Below are 19,729 nucleotides of genomic sequence, written 5' to 3' on the forward strand. Positions count from 1 at the left end.
CCTAAAACTATTTTCTGGCTTTCATGTTGCTGTCATTTTTCATGGGATTTCTTGATGGGCAATAAAGGAAGTTCTCAGCAGTTTGACACTACATGGAGTAGGGTTTGATGTAATCGTTTTTTGGCTTATTTCATATTGTGATTCCATAAAGCCTTTTGAGATATACCCAATAATCCACTGAGGTTTTAGAAAATATATTGACAAATGTTTTAGGTGGAAATCTTTCTAAAATGTATTATATACTTTCTGACCTTCTTAATTAGAACATTTGCCACAGAATACCGTCTTTTAATTTTTTTTTGTCTTTTTTCAGTTTTCCTGGTTACCTTCTTTGCTCAATGGTGCCAATGGCCTCAACTCACTTTTATAACAATCTCTCCTCTCTCTTCTAATGTAATGCTTTTAGTCTGCTGTGGTTTTAGCAAATGGGTCAATGAGCTCAGCAGAACTATAAGAGTAAATGAGAACTCAATGAGACCAAGGGTTCTGAAGTGCAGACAGTACAGTAGCTTCTGTGCTTGGACTTTGTGTGCTTTTTTGTTTTTTGTTTTTGGCCAATCAGAGGTCATTGTTCTTACTTCCTGGATGTAAGATGGCAATCTAGATTGTAGGATGGATATCTTAGTTCTAGAGAGGTGAGGTGGTACCATAGTTTTGGGGGATCTGAGCAAGGTGCCATGAAGGAGAAGGAATAAATCCTATAAGGTCTAGGGCAGGAACTGTGCTTTATGCAGCCCTGTGATCTTGGGGACCCTTGAATACCCGACATAATTGAGATTCTCAATCACTGTTTTGGATGACTACATTTCCTTTTCATGGTCAGCTCAAGGCAGAATTTTGAAGTTTTTGCTTTGCATAGAGCTTTTGCTTGCATACTGTTATTCCCTCTGTTTGGATCTCTCTCTCTCTCTCTCCCCTTCTTTGGAAGTCTTCCTGCCTCTTTAGATCAAGTACATTTTTCCTATAATATGTTGTTACCTCATATTTCATGTAGCTATTAGATGTAAAACAATCAGAATATTGCTTCTATAAAAATGTAAATTAAAAAAACTGTTTTAGAAACATTTTTTTATTTTTAGAAGAGCCTACTTATTAGTTGGAATTAAACCCTAAATAGTAGAATTAAGGTGATGTAACAAAATGAAATGGTTCATACATTCCTGGTGTAAAATGTATCTGGAAAACAATTTGGAAACACAGATCAAGGGCCTTAAAAATGTTCATACTCTTTGGTCCAGTAATTCCACTTCTAAGAATCTGTCTAAGGAAAAAAATATTTTTACACAAAGATTTGTGTTAAAGAGTACTGTATTTATTGCGTAGAGGTTGTGACCCTCTGTGTTCTAATTCCCCTGAAGGACAGGTGAGTGGTAGCTCCCCCTTTGCTGAGGAGGCTGCCTGAAGCAATTCAACAGCTCTGCGAGGACTGAGAGACATCGGAGGGACCTTATTTTTTCAGCCAGTTAATAATCTCTGTGAGTTATTTGAGCCCTAGAAATATTACCTTTGCTTTATTTCTTGTTCTCTCCAGATTAAGGAAGGAAAAAAAAAAAAAAAAAAAGGCACAGTCTGTTTAGATAGGTAGAGGGAAACTAGGAAAAAGAAAAATTTCTATCCTGTTCTCAGCCTTGCCTGATAGTTTTTTGCAGGAGTATAATCTGCCACACAGCATGAGCCTCAGAGCACTGTGTTAAGAAGGCCTTGCTACAGAGTGGTTTTAACAGATACTCTTTTGCAGATGGTCTCAAAGACTGTGGCGTAACTATGATGGCTATTAAATGAATTACTTTATAGATATACATAACCACATTTGTGGGCCTTATTTTAAAATTTTATTAAAATTCTTAATTTCTTACAGTTATATTTCTTCTTAAGTCAAGGTAATTTGGTTTAGATCTGTGACTGGCCTTATCTGCGCAACAAATAGGATAGATATAAAGGGTCTTCAAAAAGTTCATGGAATGATTCATATCTTTCAATTCTATTTTTCCACAAACTTTTTAAAGTACCCTTGTACAACCCCAGGAGCTTTGCTTTCAGGGAACTAACCAAACTTGAACTTGTATAATGATGCATTTTCCTTTCCTCTTCTCTTAACAACACCACATTCTTTATAATTTCCATTGGATTAAATTGTTTTTCATTGTTTTCCTGACCAATACTCCTGTAAAAATTATGTCTTGCTGCTGATTCCCTTTCCTTTTTTCAGTGTTTATCACAATTTGTACGTATGTAACAGCTCCACAACGGCAGGGGTGACGTCCGTTCAATACTTTATTCTCACAGTGTAGTACACAGTGGACACTTAACAAGCACTGCCCAATAAATAGATGGATAGGTAGATTAATAAATCTCTTTTGAAAAAAAGATCAGAATTCATAATTATGTAGATATTTGATCTCCCCTGCATAATGTTACTTCTAGGTCAGCAGACGATTTTATGACAGTTCAAAGAGTATAAGTGATGAGTAATTTAAACCTCAGACTAAATGCATGTAGTTACAAGCTAGACTAGCTATCACATATGATATTGTACCCCTCTGTGATACAGACTTTTAGATTTGAACTTTGGAAAGGGGTTAACTCTTGCTAAGAAGAATGTGAAAGATTTTGTTATAGTAGAAAGCCAAAATGAACCACCGAAACACCCCACCACCCCAGTACCAGCAGAGAAAAAAAATCTCTAACACAAACCATTCCAGGAACTGTAGAAAATAAGATTAATAAGGTGTAAGTGCAGTAAATATGTCAAAACTGTGTTAGTAGCATTTTTTCTCACTGATTTCTAAAAACCAAAAAAGATATAATTATTTAAATTCTATAGGTGCTATTGTTACAAGTTTATTGCATCTTTTTAAAAAAAATAAACTATTCACTACATTTTTTTTTTTTTTTTTGCTTTCTAAATCTTGTCTTACTGTTTGAATGAATTAGAATGAGGGAGAAACAAATAGAACAAACCAAAGTTATGGAGAAAGTATGTGTGCGAACTTTATTTCATCATGAGAAAATCACTTCTGTGCAATAACAGAGTATACTGATATCTACATGATGATAGAGTTTTTTTGTATTCAGATACATACCTTATATTTGTACACAATATATAAAATTCATGGAGGAAATGAATTTCTACAGTACAGTTTCTTTGTTGGAAGAGAACTTGTTCCATTAGTTTCATTTAGAAAATGACCCCCAGTTCTGTGACTGTGGTACCAAGGATCGCAGTTCCAATCCTGTAATTTATTAAATTAGACACCATAATCATATGAACATTAAAAGAAACTGAAAAACTACATCCTCCTGCAGGATGAAATGTGAGACCTAAGTACTCAGGCTGCTATGCTAATAACTGATTTTAGCAGAATAGTATGATTCCCATGACGAATAGAAAAAGTTTTCCCACGGGTCTGATGACACATTAGCAACATTGCTGCAAATTTCTCTCTGCTCTGCTGGCATGCATGTCACTCTTCAAACCACCCGGAACTCACATGGGAGATGAGGCCATCACCAGCAAGGGCCTTCTGTATTGCATCTAGGAAAAACTCTTGGACGGCTTTAGCATTTAGCATTTTAGGAAAAGAGGCAACTGCTCTCAAGCTGAATGGTCATCCCAGAGAGAAGTTGCTAAAATGATAATTCCGGGGGAAGCTCTAGCTACCACATTACTGTAATCCAAATGAGAACAGGTCATGTGAGCATTTTCCCTTCAACGCATCCTTCTCTCTGAATAGCTTTACTCATTGACTTACAACTGCTCCCCAAAGCACTATTTTCATGGCTAGGGACCTCTGACCCTTGCTGTGGGATTCAACGTTGTGCTTGTGTTTAACCATGTGAACCATCCTAGGGGTGATGGCACAGGCTGAGGTTTGTGGGAAGTGAAAAGAAACACCACTGCAGTTCTTTCAGTTAACATCTTGAACAAGATCAAAACAATTAGTTCTGCAGAGGCAAGTTATGGAGAATGCCAGTGGGGTGGGGTGTGGAGTGACTTCTATGATTAAAATGACACACCAAGGTCTTAAAATGCTTTGACTCAGACCACAAACACCTCTTCGTAGGTTTAATTTCAAGTGTAGCAATTGCACTTAATGAAAATGTTAAGTGCCTCAGAGGTTATATTTGGTCATCAAATTCAAGCCTCTTTTCTGAGATGGATTACTTGTCTTTGATGACCAAAATATTTACAGTAAAGCCTAGAAGCAAAAGTTCTCAAGAGATTAACTTTGTATAGTGGCCCTAGGCAGCCTAACTAAGACTAGAGGGACTGGCAAAGATGAAAATGACGAGGTAATGTGGAGTTGCTGGTCTCTTCCCGTTTGGTGGCCACAGGAAGTCTCAGTCCTGGTGCTGACGGCCTCGGCTTTGGGTACAAAATGGATGCAGTCTGAACTGGTTAAGCCAGGAGTGGCCAACGGGCCCTCTCTGAGCAGCTCTGGCACCCCACACCCACTTGAATCATGTTCAGTCATACAAATCCACAGCTGGAATGAACCTAGGTCCCACCCTCAGGAACAGGCAAGGACTACAGAGTAACTTAGAATCATCTGGGCAAAACTGGCAAATGATGTGTATCATTGGAGAATGGGAGCCTGCTCTAGAGCCTAGATACATTCGTCTTACACACCGGGGGCACATTCAGGCCTTTATTTTTCAGCTTCTTCAACTGCAGCTTATTTAGAGTGTTATCAAAGGAAGCGCATGGCCCAAGCCATCTGAACTGCCGATGTGGAATCTTTGGTTTGATCTCATCCACATCCCATGGGCTTGCTAAAGGCAGGAGAGGAACAGCGGCTCTGTGTAGAATGCAGAGCAAGTCATGGAAACACTTGAGGAGTGTGGGCAGTGGTGGGGTTACCTCCGGGCTTGCCAGCCATGTTAGATGCCACGCAGTTCTCGCTCTGAGGGATACTGCTGAAGGGCCTTACCCTCAGACGTTTGGAGGACCAGGGTCTTGCTGTACTGGCTGACTCCTGTTTTGTTGAAGGCCTTGACTCGAGCGTTGTATGTGCTGTTGAAGTGAAGACCATCCACGGTGCACATTGTCTCTTTTCCAACATATACTTCCTGAGGGGCAACAAATAAAAGGATACCACTTAATGTGCACCCTTGTAAGGGGCAAGAGAGGCAGTACTGCTTGGTGGTTAGGAGCAAGAACTTGACTCAAATCTGGATTTGAGTCCTGTGAGATATTGGGCCATTTAATTTACCATTTTTAGCCCCAATTTCCTAATCTGTTAACTTGGGACAATATAAGGATTATATAAGATTATATGTAAAGATTGATTAGCATAGTGCCTTGTATTTAGTATGAATAACTTAACGAATGTTAGTTATTAGCAGCTAGGGCTTAAAAAATCAAAATTAAGTGCTTATAGTTAGGATTATGGTTATTAATATTAACCTGACACAAACAGTATATTAAAAAATATACTTGGCACTTAAACAGTATATTACATCTACTGAACTCTTTATCCATTTGTATTGTTTGTAAAAAAACATGTTTGAAAACATGAAAACATGAGGGTAGTCTCTATGCTGTATTTATAACTCTATTGATAACTTCAGGAATGGTCACAAAGATTAAATGCAAAGCTATAGATGTATAGGTTTTCATTACAGTATAGAGGGAAGGGGGAGGAAACGGAAGGGAGGAAAATGACTTTTTAAAGTCTTAAAGCTTAAAATAAATCCTAGCACAATGCATCTTTAGCATAGGTTAGGCTTTGCCTCCTTCTTCGGCTGTGCACTTTGCAAAATTATGCTGGTGTAATAAGTAAAAATAATGTGCATCCAAAGTACAGCCTTAAAATGACAACTCTCCAGTGGATGCTAAGACTGAGGTCTTGGATTGTCCATCAACTCATTACTACTGCAGCAATAACAAAAATCTTAATATCATACCCTCTCCTTCTGTACTTCTCAAACTTTACATGCATCTGAATCACCTGAGGCCCTTGTTAAAATGCAGTCTCTGATCCAGTAGGTTTCTGGGGTGGGGGATGAGATTTTGCATTTTAACTAGTTCCCAGATGAAGCCAATGTTGCTGGGGGCAGACTACACTTTGAGTAGTAAGTCAAGGGATAATCTGAAGACAGTAGAGGGTAAGTGGGCTCTCGGGCTGGGAAATTTGTAGCATGGTCATACTTTTTTGCAGTAACCTGTGGAATAAGAGGAAGGGATCTCGATGACAGAGTCATGGGTTAACTAGAAGGGATCAGTGGGATTCAATGACTTCTTTAAGGTTATTGGAGCTCAAGGAGGAAGGAGGAGCTGGATGGTACTCAGATCCTGAGTCTAGTATCTAAGAAATGGCAATTGGGATGAAGAAGAAACAGAGCTAAGTTTTAAAGAAAATTATGCGTTTGTTTTAGAGCATGTTGAGTTTAAGACAGTTTCAGGATGTAGAAAGGAAAATTTCTAGCCCCCAGCTGGAAATCTGGGCCTGACTCCCAGGAGAGAAGTCTGGGTGAGAGAGATGGACTGGAGAGGTGTCAGCATCCAGATGGGTGTGGAAAGCAGGAGGAGCTGAAGACCTGGGGACCATGCCCACGCTGATGCCTTGAAGACTGCTGACAGGTAGTAATTGGGAGAAAAAAGTCATGACAAAATAAAAGTACTTATTTAGAGAATTGGGGTAAAGAGAATTACTTTCACAGGAGGAAAAAAAAACATAATAGAGGGAAAATAAAAGTCTGTAGGTTGTCTCTTCACTCTGCTGATTGTTTCCTTTGAGAACAAAACAAAACAAAATAAAAAGCAAACAAACAAACAAAAAACTCCTGAAAATGAAACAGGAACCAAAAAGGCAAAGTCAGGGTGAGAAACTAACAGACAGGATTTTTTTTTTTTTTGTCTTTTTCGTGACCGGCACTCAGCCAGTGAGTGCACTGGCCAGTCCTATATAGGATCCGAACCCGCGGCGGGAGCGTTGCTGCGCTCCCAGCGCCGCACTCTCCTGAGTGTGCCACGGGCTCGGCCCAACAGACAGGATTTTTACACACACACACACACACACACACACACACACACACCCTGAGTCTAAAAGACATGAATTGAAATAGAAAATGAGATCCTTATCTTGTAAAAGTAGAGACTTGATTTTGTCATGCCAATAAGTCAACACACATGTAAATAAGTCTTTTCTATCAAAAGAGAAAAACTTTGTCTTTGAAGAGAATTATAGAAAACATGGTCCCTGCTCTCAAGCATTTAAACCTAGTGGAGGCTCAAAAACACATTCAGGAAAAGGAGACCTTGATAGGCTTTACTCTTGAAAGCTAGAGGCCCAGGTTTGACCATTTATGGCCAGAAGAAAACCTTGTCCTCAGGGGCTTGGGGTTTGCTTTTGGATACGGGTCCCATCTTCATCAATGCAAGGATTGGCCTCAGTACTCAGAAGGGCTGCTCCCTTGGGAGATGACAGGCAATGGAGCTCCCAGGAAAGAAAACCCAGGCCAGACTCGGGTGGAGGGAGTGGTAAGCAAGGTGTGGGGAGAGAATGAATGATAATGAGGCTGTGGAAATGAGAGAAAAGCAGACATGTGGAGACAGGCAGTCACACATTGATCATCAACTTTTAGGAACCAGGGCCATGTCTTACCAAAAGGCCAGCCTGTCCTACCTTCAGAGGGGACCATGAGCTTCCCAATGGGGCTTGAGCACTCTTGCCTTGGGATTGTAATAAACTGCTGGCACCACTTCTGTCTGGTGAAAAGCTCAGAAAAAAACCATAGAACTGAGGAAAGCTTTGCTAGAATAGCTTCTCAGAATAGGGAAGCTGTAACAGGAGATCTTGTCAATTAAGAGGAATGCCAATCCTAACTAAAAAGAGAAGAGAGAAGACTCAAATAACAAAAATTAGAAATGAAAAAGGATATATTACAACTGATACCACAGAAATACAAAGAATCATTAGAGACTATTATAAACAACTATACGCCAACAAAATTGAAAACTTGGAGGAAATGGATAAATTTCTGGACACATACAAACTACCAAGAATGAACCAAGAAGAAACAGAAAACCTGAACAGACCATAACAAGCAATGAGGTCGAAGCAGTAAGCAGGAGACTCCCAACAAAGAAAAGCCCAGGACTGGATGGCTTTACTGCTGAATTCTACCAGACTTTTAAAGAGGAATTAATGTCAATTATATTCAAACTATTCCAAAATATGGAAACAGAGGCTGTTCTCCCAAACTTATTCTATGAGGCCAGCATCACCCTGATACTGATACCAGACAAAGACAAAAAAAAAAAAAAAAAAAAGAAAAGACAACTATAGGCCAATATCATTGAGGAACATGGAAGCAAAAATACTCAATAAAATATTAGCAAATAGAATACAGCAACACATCAAATTATACACCGTGATCAAGTGGTATTCATCTCAAGGATATAATGGTTGTTCAACATGCACAAGTCAATAAATGTGATACACCACATCAACAAAATCAAGGACAAAAACCATATGATCATCTCAATAGATGCAGAAAAAGCATTTGACAACATTCACCAAACTTCATGAAAAAGACTCAGAAAATTAGGTATAGAAGAAAGGTATCTGAACACAATAAAAACTGTGTATGACAAACCCACCACCAATATCATCCTGAATGGGGAAAGCTGAAAGCTTTTTCCTTAAGAATGTGAACAAAACAATGATGCCCACTCTCACTACTATTTAACATAGTACTGGGAGTACTAGCCAGAGCAATCAGGCAAGAGGAAGAAATAAAGGGCATCCAGATTGGAAAAGACAAAGTAAAATTGTCCCTGTTTGCAGATCATATGATCCAATATACAGAAAAGTCTAAAGTCTCTACAAAAAAACTCTCGGAGTTGATAAATGATTTCAGTAAAGTGGCAGGATGCAAATCAACATGAAAAATCAGTAGCATTTTTACACTCCAACAATGAACAAGCTGAAAAAGAAATCAAGAAAGCTAGCCCATTTAAAATAGTCACCCCCTTGGCAAAAATACCTAGGAATAAATTTAACTGAGGAAGTGAAAGATGTCTACAACAAGAACTACAAATCACTCCTGAAAGAAATTAAAGAGGACACAAAAAGATGGAAAGACATTCCATGCTCTTGGATTGGAAGAATCAACATTGTGAAAATGTCCATATTAACCAAAGCCATCTACAGATTCAATGCAATCCTCATAAAAAAACCAATGACATTCTTCACAGAAACAGAAAAAACAGTCCTAACATTCATATGGAACAACAAAAGAGCCGAAATAGCCAAAGCAATCCTGAGCAAAAAAAAGAAATAGAAATAAAGCTGGAGGCATAACACTACCCAACTTCAAATTATATTACCAAGCTATAGAAACCAAAACAGCATGGTACTGACATTAAACAGACACTTGAACCAATGGAACAGAATAGAGAACCCAGAAATCAACTCACATACTTACAGCCAACTGATCTTCAACAAAGATGCCAAGAACATAGATTGAGGAAAAGACTGCCTCTTCAATAAGTGGTGCTGGGAATATTGGACATCTATATGTAGAAGAATGAAACCAGACCCATATCTCTTGCCATATGCCAAAATCAACTCAAAATGATTAAAGACAAAAATATAAGGCCTGAAACTATAGAACTTCTAAAAGAAAATATAGAGGGAAACACTTCAGGAAGTAGGGCTGGGAAAAGACTTTATGAATATGACCCCCAAAGCATAGACAACAAAAGGAAAATTAAACAAATGGGATTGTATCAAACTAAAAAGTTTCCACACAGCAAAAGAGACTATTACCAGAGTGAAAAGACAACCTACAGAGTGGGAGAAAATTCTGCAAACTCTGCATTTGACAAGGGACTAATATCCAGAATATACAAAGAACTTAAACAACTTAACAGTAAAAAACAAATAACCCATGGGCAAGGGAGCTGAATAGGTATTCCTCAAAGGAAGATATACAAATGGCCAACAGATACATGGAAAAATGTTCAACATCACTCAGCATAAAGGAAATGCAAATCAAAACCACATTGAGATATCCTCTCACCCCAGTTAGACTGGCTATTATCAAAAAGAAAGAGAATAACAAATGCTGGCAAGAATGTAGAGAAAGGGGAACTCTTCCACACTGTTGATGGGACTGTAAATTGGTGCAGCCATTATGGAAAATGGTATGGAGTTTCCTCAAACAACTACAGATAGAACTGCCATACAATCCAATTGCCATACAATTGGAAATCATCATGCCAAAGGAATATCTGCACTCTCATGTTTATTGCAGCTCTGTTTATAATAGTCAAGAGTTGGAACCAATCTAAATGTCATTGTACGACTGCATAAGGAAAACGTGGTATATATACACAATGGTATTCTACTCTGCCATAAAAAAGATGAAATACTGCCATTCACATAGCAACATGGACACACTTAGGGAAAATCATGTTAAGTGAAAAAAAACAGGCACAGAAAGAGAAATACTGCACATCCTCACTTGTAAGTGAGATCTAAAAAATAAACAAATAAATAAAAAAGAAAGAAATTAAGAAGGAAAGATACAACCATAACATTAATACGTTGAACTTTCAAAAGGAGAGAGCAGAATTGAGGTTACCAGAGGTGGGAAAGGAGGATGAGGTAAGGGAGGAATTGGTAAAGGGCCATGAAAAATGATTACATTGTATAATGTTGAATATACTAATTATCCTGATTTGAGCATCATATATTGCACACAAATAATGATATTCAACTTGGTACCCCACAGATATGTACAATCAACTATGTTACAATTAAAAAAAAAGAATGCCAATCAAAGCCATTAGATGCAGTGGATTGTAAAAACAAATCTTAGAAAATGGTTAATTATCTTATTAGCAATAAACAATAATAATAATAGCTAAACTGCAGGCTTGCCATGTACTAGGCAGCATGCTAAGAATTTTATATGGATTCCCCAATGAGCTCTTAGCAACAAGGAGTGAGATACATGTTATTGTCATCAATCCCTCACTTACAAACAAGGACCTGAAGGCTCAAAGAGGTGAGAAATAGGCACAAACACACAGGTGAGTGGAGGAGACTGGATTTGAATTTAGGCAGTCTGATTCCAGAAACTGCAGCACTGCATGCAGTTTCTTAAGAAGGGTAGGACAGTTTCAGAGATTCCTTTGTCCATCTTTGATTACAAGAGAAAGCAGGCCTCAGTTGAGGGATCGGCAGGACCTGACAGGATGGCCTATCCCTAGCAGGGAAGGGAAGTCAGGCATGAGACTCCATGGAAGGTCCTCTGAGGGAGTCACTGGCTTTGGTTAACAAGTAGTAGGTTCTCTACTTACCCGGAACTGGCCACCATTGCCGTCATCCAGCTCTAGAATGTATCCTTCAGCGGGCACCGTGGACAGAGGCGGCTGTTTCCAAGAGAGCGTAGCGCTGTTGTTGTGGGTGCAACACTCCTCCAGCTGTAGGATAGGGATTGCTGGGACTGGAGAGGAAGCTAAACAGAAATTAGTGTAACCCTGGCTTCTGCTGAGTTGCAAATATGTCAACATCTTTGAATGATAAACCTCCCTTGGTAAACGTGATTAGAAGCAGCCAGGCCAGGGTGCACAGGGGACCTGAATGGGATCCTTCCCAGAGTCTCCAGCATGAGGCTTGTTCCTGAACTACTGTGATGCCTTTTTCTAAGCTCAGGGTGGCATCTCACACCTTCATGGTGGCAGTTGGAGGGGAGACAGGCATATTCACAGAACTGCTGTGTTCTCACCTCTTGAATGTTGAAGACGTCATCCCTAAGGGAAATGTTTTACCTGGGGACTGGATTCCCAGTCCAGCCTGATAAAGCCTATTTAACTCATAGCATGGCTGAAGCCATGCTAATAATTTTATCATAAAATTTATACTGAGCTTTAAACCCCAGTTTATTAACTGGGAACTGCCTATTCTGAGAATTGGCTCTGACATCACTATATTTCTAATATTCTATCTTTTTTCTTTTTAACCAGTGATTCTGCTTCAGGTCTTGTACACATAAGTAGCTCTAGCGATAGATTTTTGAAAATTTGGTACTAAATGACACAGTGATCTCTCCATTTTGAAACTTCTGGGGAGCCTGACATCATTCACTCAAGGCAGCTGTACCTTGAAAACAGCACTAGGTCAAGTTCATTCTCTCTTCAGGCATAGAACACCAAGATGTGAGCCTGGGAGTAGCGTGGGAGCAGACTGGTGCGTGGCAAGGAGCGCAAGGTGTCCTCACAGCTTGTGAGAATCTGTCACAGTGGTACTAGTCACAGCCCCCCCCCATTTTGTACTGAGTCTTTTGTATCACTTAAAACTGCAGATTAGTTGAGCCTTTAGACACACAGACATAAGAATGTTAGTTAACATATAATCCCAGTTCCTAATATAGAACTCAATATATGTAGCTGGGAACAATGTTTTTACCAAATGCTCAAAAATTATTTTTTCAGCACCAAAACATTGATTTATTATTATTATTATTATTTAGCACTTTAATAACAGGAGCGAGCAGCTTGGACCACACCCAGGGACATTTAGATGAACAGATGTTACTCGTGGAACACTTGGTATACTGTACTAAAACTGGACTCTGTATGTCATGCATTGAATTAAATCTGCTCCTTGTCAGTCACCCCAACCAAGAAGTTGTGTAATTTAACAGCAGTTTAGGAAACAGGTTCTGTGGTGGATAACCTAGAAAACAAAAGCACTGACTATAACATAAGAGATGTGAAGATGAAGCAGGTCAATTATACTTAAGAAGGGGCTGTGATACATTCCAATAAAACCTTGCCTAAGCTACTAAATCTAACATAATTAAATCAAAATTAGTGACTAGTTGTTTGAAGGCAATCAGTTTCAGAAAAGAAATCGTGTGTCAAGTTTCAGTGGCACAGGGTTTGGATGGAATCTTGTCATAAAACTATGGCTACTGCAGCCTTAGAGGTCCCAGAACATCTGGATTTGCAGGAAAGATCAATTCATCGCCTTGTTCAATAAATAAACTACAGAGCTGGATGGAAAGAGACAGAAGAGATAACTCCTAATAATTGTAATGAGCATCTACATATAAACAGGCCTCACCCAGGAGTTGTAATTGGAAGGTTAATTTTAAGTCATTATAAGTATCAGGGACTTATTTTAAGTATCTTTCCTTATACAAAGAATACATTTTAACATATTTACTGTGGAAGTAAAATATGACAAGTTTAATCAAAATATTCTTCAAATGGCTTCTAGAGACATGAATGATTCTTGCTGGGAGACTGGTTCTGAACTGTCCTTATTAGTTAGAGACTACCATAAGACAATTCCTTGGACTCTCTTATTTCATTAGCTCCATATCAGTCTTTCTTTTTCCCTTTGTTCATGTTTGAGGCAAGTCTACAATTCAACAATTATAAAATCAAAGAATAAGATCATAAGATGATTTCAACTTAAATCATAAAAGTGTTTGCAGTGTCTCTGATAGAAACTCAAATTTCCCCATGTAGACATAGGTATAATTAAAGGATTAATTGAAATACATGATGTCATGTATAATTAAAACATTAGAACTTCATTTATAAGTCCTCAGTGGATACACTTTAAAAGACCAAAAGGATAGAAAAATGTCCAACCTCTCACTAATGTTTAGATCTTAATACTGTCCCAGATTTAAACAAATGAGCAAAAAAAAAAAAAAAAAGCAAAGGGGGGTGGAAAGAAAGGGAGAACTGATTCAGATATATTTGCATATATCTAAATCTATTTCTTAACATGCAAAGAATTATTTTTTCTTTTTCCTTATTTGCCCCCAAATGGTGTTGTATATAAAAGGCAACTGTGACAAAATTATAGCCTCATTAGCAAAGACTCAGACTGACATTTTAGAAAAATAGATTTTATAGTGGGTGTTCTGTTACCCCATTTCACTCTGTAAGGCATAAAATAAATGGTATATAAGAAATCTGAAGAATTTTCAAATTAGTCTATCTTTTACGGTTTGGAAATGGATAGCATAATAGTTCCTGGACTGAAGTCTAAGACAGAGCATTTTATTTTATTGAAACTCCTGTCATTGGGGCTGCCATAATCTTGATTCTTATACTTTCATGGTCATTCTGGGACATCTTTGTTTTTTCCTTAATTATGAGTTTCTTGTGACCTGGCCAGAATTCTAGCATTTAGCATCCCTTTTGCCTGTAAAGTCAAGCTTCAGGCTAAAGACTCTCCTCTTACATACAAGGAGGCAGTGATTCTTACTGACTTCCCTGAAGAGGTCTGGTGGAACTGTGTTTCAAAATGCAACTGTTACAGTGGCTTCTATACTGATGTTTTCAAACATCTTACCTTTTAAAGGCCCCCCAATTTCAAATCATATTGCACATTTTCCTTTTTTGTTTAATTTTTTTTTCTCTTATTCTTCAGGTGTGAACACTCTCAACCACCCAGAATTCCTCTATGAAAGTAAACAGGAGTGTGGCAAGAACAAGTGAGAACCGTAATCATAAGCGATGCTTTCTGATGGGTGGCCAGTTAGCTCGCTTGTTTAGAGTGTGGTGTTGATAAGTGATGCTTTTTGGGTACTAGCTGAATGCCAGAAGTTTGCATGTATTAACTCACTTAATTTTCACAACAATCCCACAAGGTAGGTACTATTATTGTCTCTATTTTGCAGATGAGGAAACTAAAACACAGAAAGTTTTCATGGCTAGGAAGTGGCAGAGCTGGGATTTGAACTCTCAGGAGCTGTGTGCTTAGTTAGCACTGCATTATACTGCCTCTCCAGTGTGGTGTTCGTACATAGATTTTGAGGTGCGGTTTCTTGAGATATTTTTACTGACAGTTGTGAAAGTGCAGTTCATTAACCTGACTAAGAAGATTCTAAAAAAAATGAAAAGACTAACACTACACCAGGAACAGTTGTGTATATGTTAACACATATTACAGAGGCCAGTAGGAGAAGTCACAACATAGCCAATCAAGTTCTATTTCGTCATGACCTTTGGCTTTTCCTTTTCATCACAAGCTTCTGATAGATAAAAATTATTCAGATTCCAAAGAGGACTTGGCTCTCACTGAATTAATTAAACTTAATGAGCACAAAGCAAAGCATATAAATTAACTAGGCAAAGTGATAATAATCAGAAATAAATCAAATTACAACGAAGTGATAAAAAGAAAAGGAAAATGGGATAATCTGAATGGCCAAATGGCCTGTTGTATTAAGTTCATGAATAATTCTTCTGCATTATTTTATGTTCCAGGTGAATGTTTGCTGTGAGAGTGTTTGGCATTTTAGTTTTTGGAGTACTTGGCATTCTCTGCTGTGTGTACAGACTTGAATGGACTGCATACACAGCCATGTCCACTCTTACTTCCATGTGCAGTCCTAAGTGGCCAGGTGACAGTGATTTAGAAATGTGGTCTGTGATGCAGAGCACATGAACCTATAGTTCCCACACCAGATGAAGGGCCCATTCACTGCAACACAAAGGTTACCATCCTGCCATCTGGGCTGACTCCACCATGGGCAGATGGACATGGCTCAAGAGGGCAGCTATGGGGGAGGGGAGGGCTCTGCCAGCTGATTAAAGCATTTAAAGCCCTGAGGATTTTGCCCTCTAACTGCCCCCTCCTCCTGCTCCTTCACCAAGGCTAATTGGGTTGGCTCATTTTTTCCTCTTCCACTAAAAGCCTTTATATTGCTCTTTTGTGACATATTTTCTCCTCCAAGCTACTTGTGACATAAACTTTCAGTGATTTTATCTCACTGATAGAATTGGGAACAGAGAGAGGCTGATCAAGGGAGATATAATCGGGACTGCATATTCTACTAGGAATGGGTTTATTTCACAAGCTACCATGTAGGAGTTAAAGAAAGACTTTTAAACAGCAAGAAAGAATTGCTGCAACAAAAAATTAGGTTTATTGAGAGAGGAATTCAGTTATTCCTTGAAAAAGCTGTTTAGTAAGGCACTAGCTTTACAGCATAAACTGGAAGTTGCAGGAGTGGGTTCTGAAGCCACGCTCCCTGGGTTTGAATCCTGGCCCTGACACTCACTAGCTGTGTGAGCTCAGGCGAGTAACCTAGTCTTCCCATGCCCCAGTTTCCTCAGCGGACTACTAGGGTTGCAAGAATAAATTGAATTAATACATGTAAAACACTTAGGAGAATGTCTGCTTTGGTTAGCACTCAGTAAATGCTAAATATTTTTGTTACTATAGCAAAGAGTTTTTATTTATAGTCTATACACTACTTCGAAAATTGATTAAGGCATCTTCTCAAAGCAATGCATATTAAACAAGAAAAAAAATGAGAAAATTGGAAAGAAAAGAGAGCAAAAATCCATTAAAAGGATGAGAGAAGTACATGTACTGAGTGCAGAGAGGAGTGTAACTACATGATGTGAGCCCTAAGTAGACAGCCCTAAAACTTGCTTTGTTACAGGATTCTCTCTGATAAAAGGAAGCAAGTAGGTTTTTCTTAAGAAACAATGTTTTTGAAGCACTGAATTCTAAGAGTCATTTATTATGCAGATGCTTAAATTGGGAGTTGCAAAAAGCAAATCAATTTCTTCAGTTTTAAAAAGAGATCAGAAAATGACAAAATTATAGAGATGAAGAACAGATTAGTGGTTGCCAGGGATTAGGGGTGGTGGAGGGGAGGCATGTGACTCTGAAGGGGTAGCTTGAGGGAGATCTTTGTGGTGATGGAATAGTTCTGAATCTTGACTGCGGTGGTAAAATAGCATAGAGCTACAGGCACACACACTGTACCAATGTCAACTTCTTGGTTTTGATATTATATTAGCTATGCAAGCTGTGACCATTGAGGGAAACGGATGAGGGGCAGATGTGACCTCTCCTTTGTATTTTTGCAAGTTCCTGTGAATGTATATTTCAAAACAAAAAGTTAAAAGAAATATATTATTCAAATGGATGTTACACTGCCATAAAAATATTGTTGAATGGTTGGCTTGAATTGCTACTCTCCTTTGGAAGAGTTAGTTTCCTTAAAATAATTTTATGTGTTTGTAATTCCCTTCAGGACCCAGAAATCTCAGAGACCTTGATCACATAAACCAATTTTAAAGTTTATTTCATATGTTCATTTTCCTTCCAGGCTAGAATATTCCTGCCAGCACTGGCAGGCCAACTGTGATCCTCTCAAATTCCCACCAATTCATGCTCAGCCCCTTGCTCACTATCTCTGTCCACGTGGAAGCAGTCATTCTGATTCTGGACTCCTTTGATTCATATCAATATTTCTGGGTTACTTTCTATATAACAAGATCGTATTTATGTACAGTGATATTCTCTTTCTCTCCCTACCTCTTTTTATGTTAGCTATTCTCTGATGCTGAGCATGTGAAATCTCTAAGACTCTCGAAGAGGCAAGCATTGAGTTTATCTGAATTTATCTAGCTTGCTGAAAGGTACGTCACACAGCTACAGGTAGTTGTTTTCATTGCATGATAAGATAGCAACCACTCCAGATTTTTGCAACATTAACCAGAGGGGTACTGATCCTGCTTCAAGCACCAGTATTCACTTGGGATGTTGCTATCTGGCTCGAGGGATGCAAGCACGTACCTTTCACCTGCACGAAGTCGAGCTGGTGAATGGATTGCAGCAGAGGGCTGTTGTCCAGACTCAAATCAAAGTCCGTGGTCATCCTGGGAGTGAGTGTGCCTTTCCCCCACTGATCCTCGGTCAGGTGCACTCTCCTTATGAGGGCGTCAGAAATCTAATCACATCAAAGACCACAGCCTAAGAAATACAACACCGCACTCGAAACACAACATGGCTCCTTGACTCTCCAGGAGCATTACCACCAAACTACCTTGGGACTCACACCTGCCTGTCTAGTGCAGTCAGTGAGGAGAACACTGTTATGACTAGAGTGACCCATGATTTATCAAGAAAATCTGAATGCTTTTGTGAGTTGGAAAGGGGGCACTGTAAATAATTAGCAGGTGTTAATTGGCCTGATAGACAAACCCAGATATATGATCATGCTATTTATGACTAATCCATTAAAAGTCAACAACTTTAAAGCATGATATATTGGCAATTAGCTCATCCTGTTAGAACCAACAGTTCTTAACTTCTAATTTGACGTGTGAGTATCCTATCAAGACTTGGAAATGAGTTTTATAAAATAGAGAGGCTGCATATGGAATTTCTTACATTTTAAGCACATCATCTTCATGTGATCATCACCTTATCCTTTGGTAGAGACCTCTTTCATTTCTTATATTCAGTCTCCCTCTGTCATTCTCAGCCAATTTAGTAGAATGTGAGTTGGAAGAGATCTACATATTCCTTAACAAAAGGTTCCTCATCACTAGGATCAAAACTTAAGTAATATCCAGCTTACATCATTGCATCTCAGTAAAACAATTAACACTGAAGAATGGAAAAAACTTTACATGTATTTGGGAAGTCACTGACGTACTGGCCAGTAGGAAGTGTTAAGAAGGTAGAAACCTTGCACACTAGCTGACAAAGCTGTCCAAGAGATATTACTGGAGAGGGACCCAATTCTTAGGCAAGGTAATAACTTGGAAGAACTTAACAGGGAATTATGTTTTCATGATTAAACACAAGAAAAAACAAACAAACAAAAAATGCCCATGTACTTCTCAGTCTTGTGCATGGTGGCAGACACTTCCAGGAAGTCAGTGAATTTATTTAGCAGGCATTGTCTCCCTTCCCCCCTCCACAATGTGAAGGTAGGTTCTGTTATTGAGGGACCCATGCCCAGCCAGGGCCATTGGGAGTCCTGCCCAGGGATCCTAGACACAGTCCCATGGGACATTTAGAATATAAAGCAGAAACTAGTTAACACTTACCTGCAAAAAGCCACTAGGATCATTTTCCTTAATCACCTCCAAGCAGTACTCCATGAGGCCCGTGGTCTGGCGCAATTTCACTGTGCAGTGAGAGATTTGATCTCGGACCACCTAGGATTGATGAGAGAACAGAACAGTCCAAAATGGCAGAGGGAAGAGAGAAGCAAACTGGGACTTTGGAAAGCTTCCAACCAGAATCCAAGAGCATCATGGAATGGAACTAAATTTATGAGAATATTTTGTGGCAGTATGTGTCATGGACAATGGCTCTGGAAGGCAGATTGGATAAGACTCTTACAGAAAATCAGTAACAACAGGACCCATCAGAAAAGAACACAGATGCTAGAACCCTGTGAATCTGGGGAACTTTGATCTTCCACAGGCCCCCTAGTGCCATTTTTTTCTGGGAAACTGACTCTACTGTGAGTTGCTCTCAAAGGCAGGTCGTGGGGAGTCTAAAGGGCTATGGCTCCCCGATGTGCTCTGCTCTGTGACATTGATGCCAACCTTCTTCCGTCCTTTGCCTGCCTCTTCTAAAGAGCAGACACCATCTGAACCCAGTTCCTTTCCCTTCCTGCCATCCCCCACGAGCCCAGGGGCATTTGTTCTGCTTTTCTTTCCTTGGTTGGGTGGTGTGCGTGGGAGGGCCAAGTTGGAGCTTGTGAGAGATGATGAGATAATGACAAGTAAACTGGAGCAAGGAGTGGGATGCAGAATTCGGTTTTACAAATAACCCACTTAGAATCAGTGCCTCATTTTGGAAATCAGGTTCAAAGTCTGCTCTATTTGCCAAGCTGAGTCTGCTTTAACCTAGATAGGCATCTCTCCAATCATTTTCTGCCTCTAGGAAGTTGTCTTTGCCCAGTGACAAACACATGACATTCCTTGAAA

At 39.1% G+C, this 19,729-nt stretch overlaps 1 protein-coding gene across 20 annotated transcripts in view; it reads right to left on the bottom strand.

The window, feature by feature from the left end:
• TRIM9 (tripartite motif containing 9) overlaps positions 1 to 19,729 on the bottom strand; it is a 124,650-nt gene that overhangs the window by 16,201 nt on the left and 88,720 nt on the right. For 13 of the 20 annotated variants that reach the window (XM_063088584.1, XM_063088580.1, XM_063088582.1 and 10 more), the window contains 4 exons: positions 18,839 to 18,949; positions 17,577 to 17,730; positions 11,315 to 11,472; positions 4,932 to 5,070 (listed from right to left, as the gene is read on the bottom strand). In XM_063088584.1, coding sequence (XP_062944654.1) covers positions 4,932 to 5,070; positions 11,315 to 11,472; positions 17,577 to 17,730; positions 18,839 to 18,949 — 562 coding nt within the window. Of the gene's footprint in view, positions 1 to 4,881; positions 5,071 to 11,314; positions 11,473 to 17,576; positions 17,731 to 18,838; positions 18,950 to 19,729 lie in introns of those variants that run through there. The other 7 variants (XM_063088581.1, XM_063088575.1, XM_063088570.1 and 4 more) reach the window with 3 other exon arrangements.

This window comes from Cynocephalus volans, chromosome 3 (assembly GCF_027409185.1).
Source record: "Cynocephalus volans isolate mCynVol1 chromosome 3, mCynVol1.pri, whole genome shotgun sequence".
NCBI lineage: Eukaryota > Metazoa > Chordata > Mammalia > Dermoptera > Cynocephalidae > Cynocephalus > Cynocephalus volans.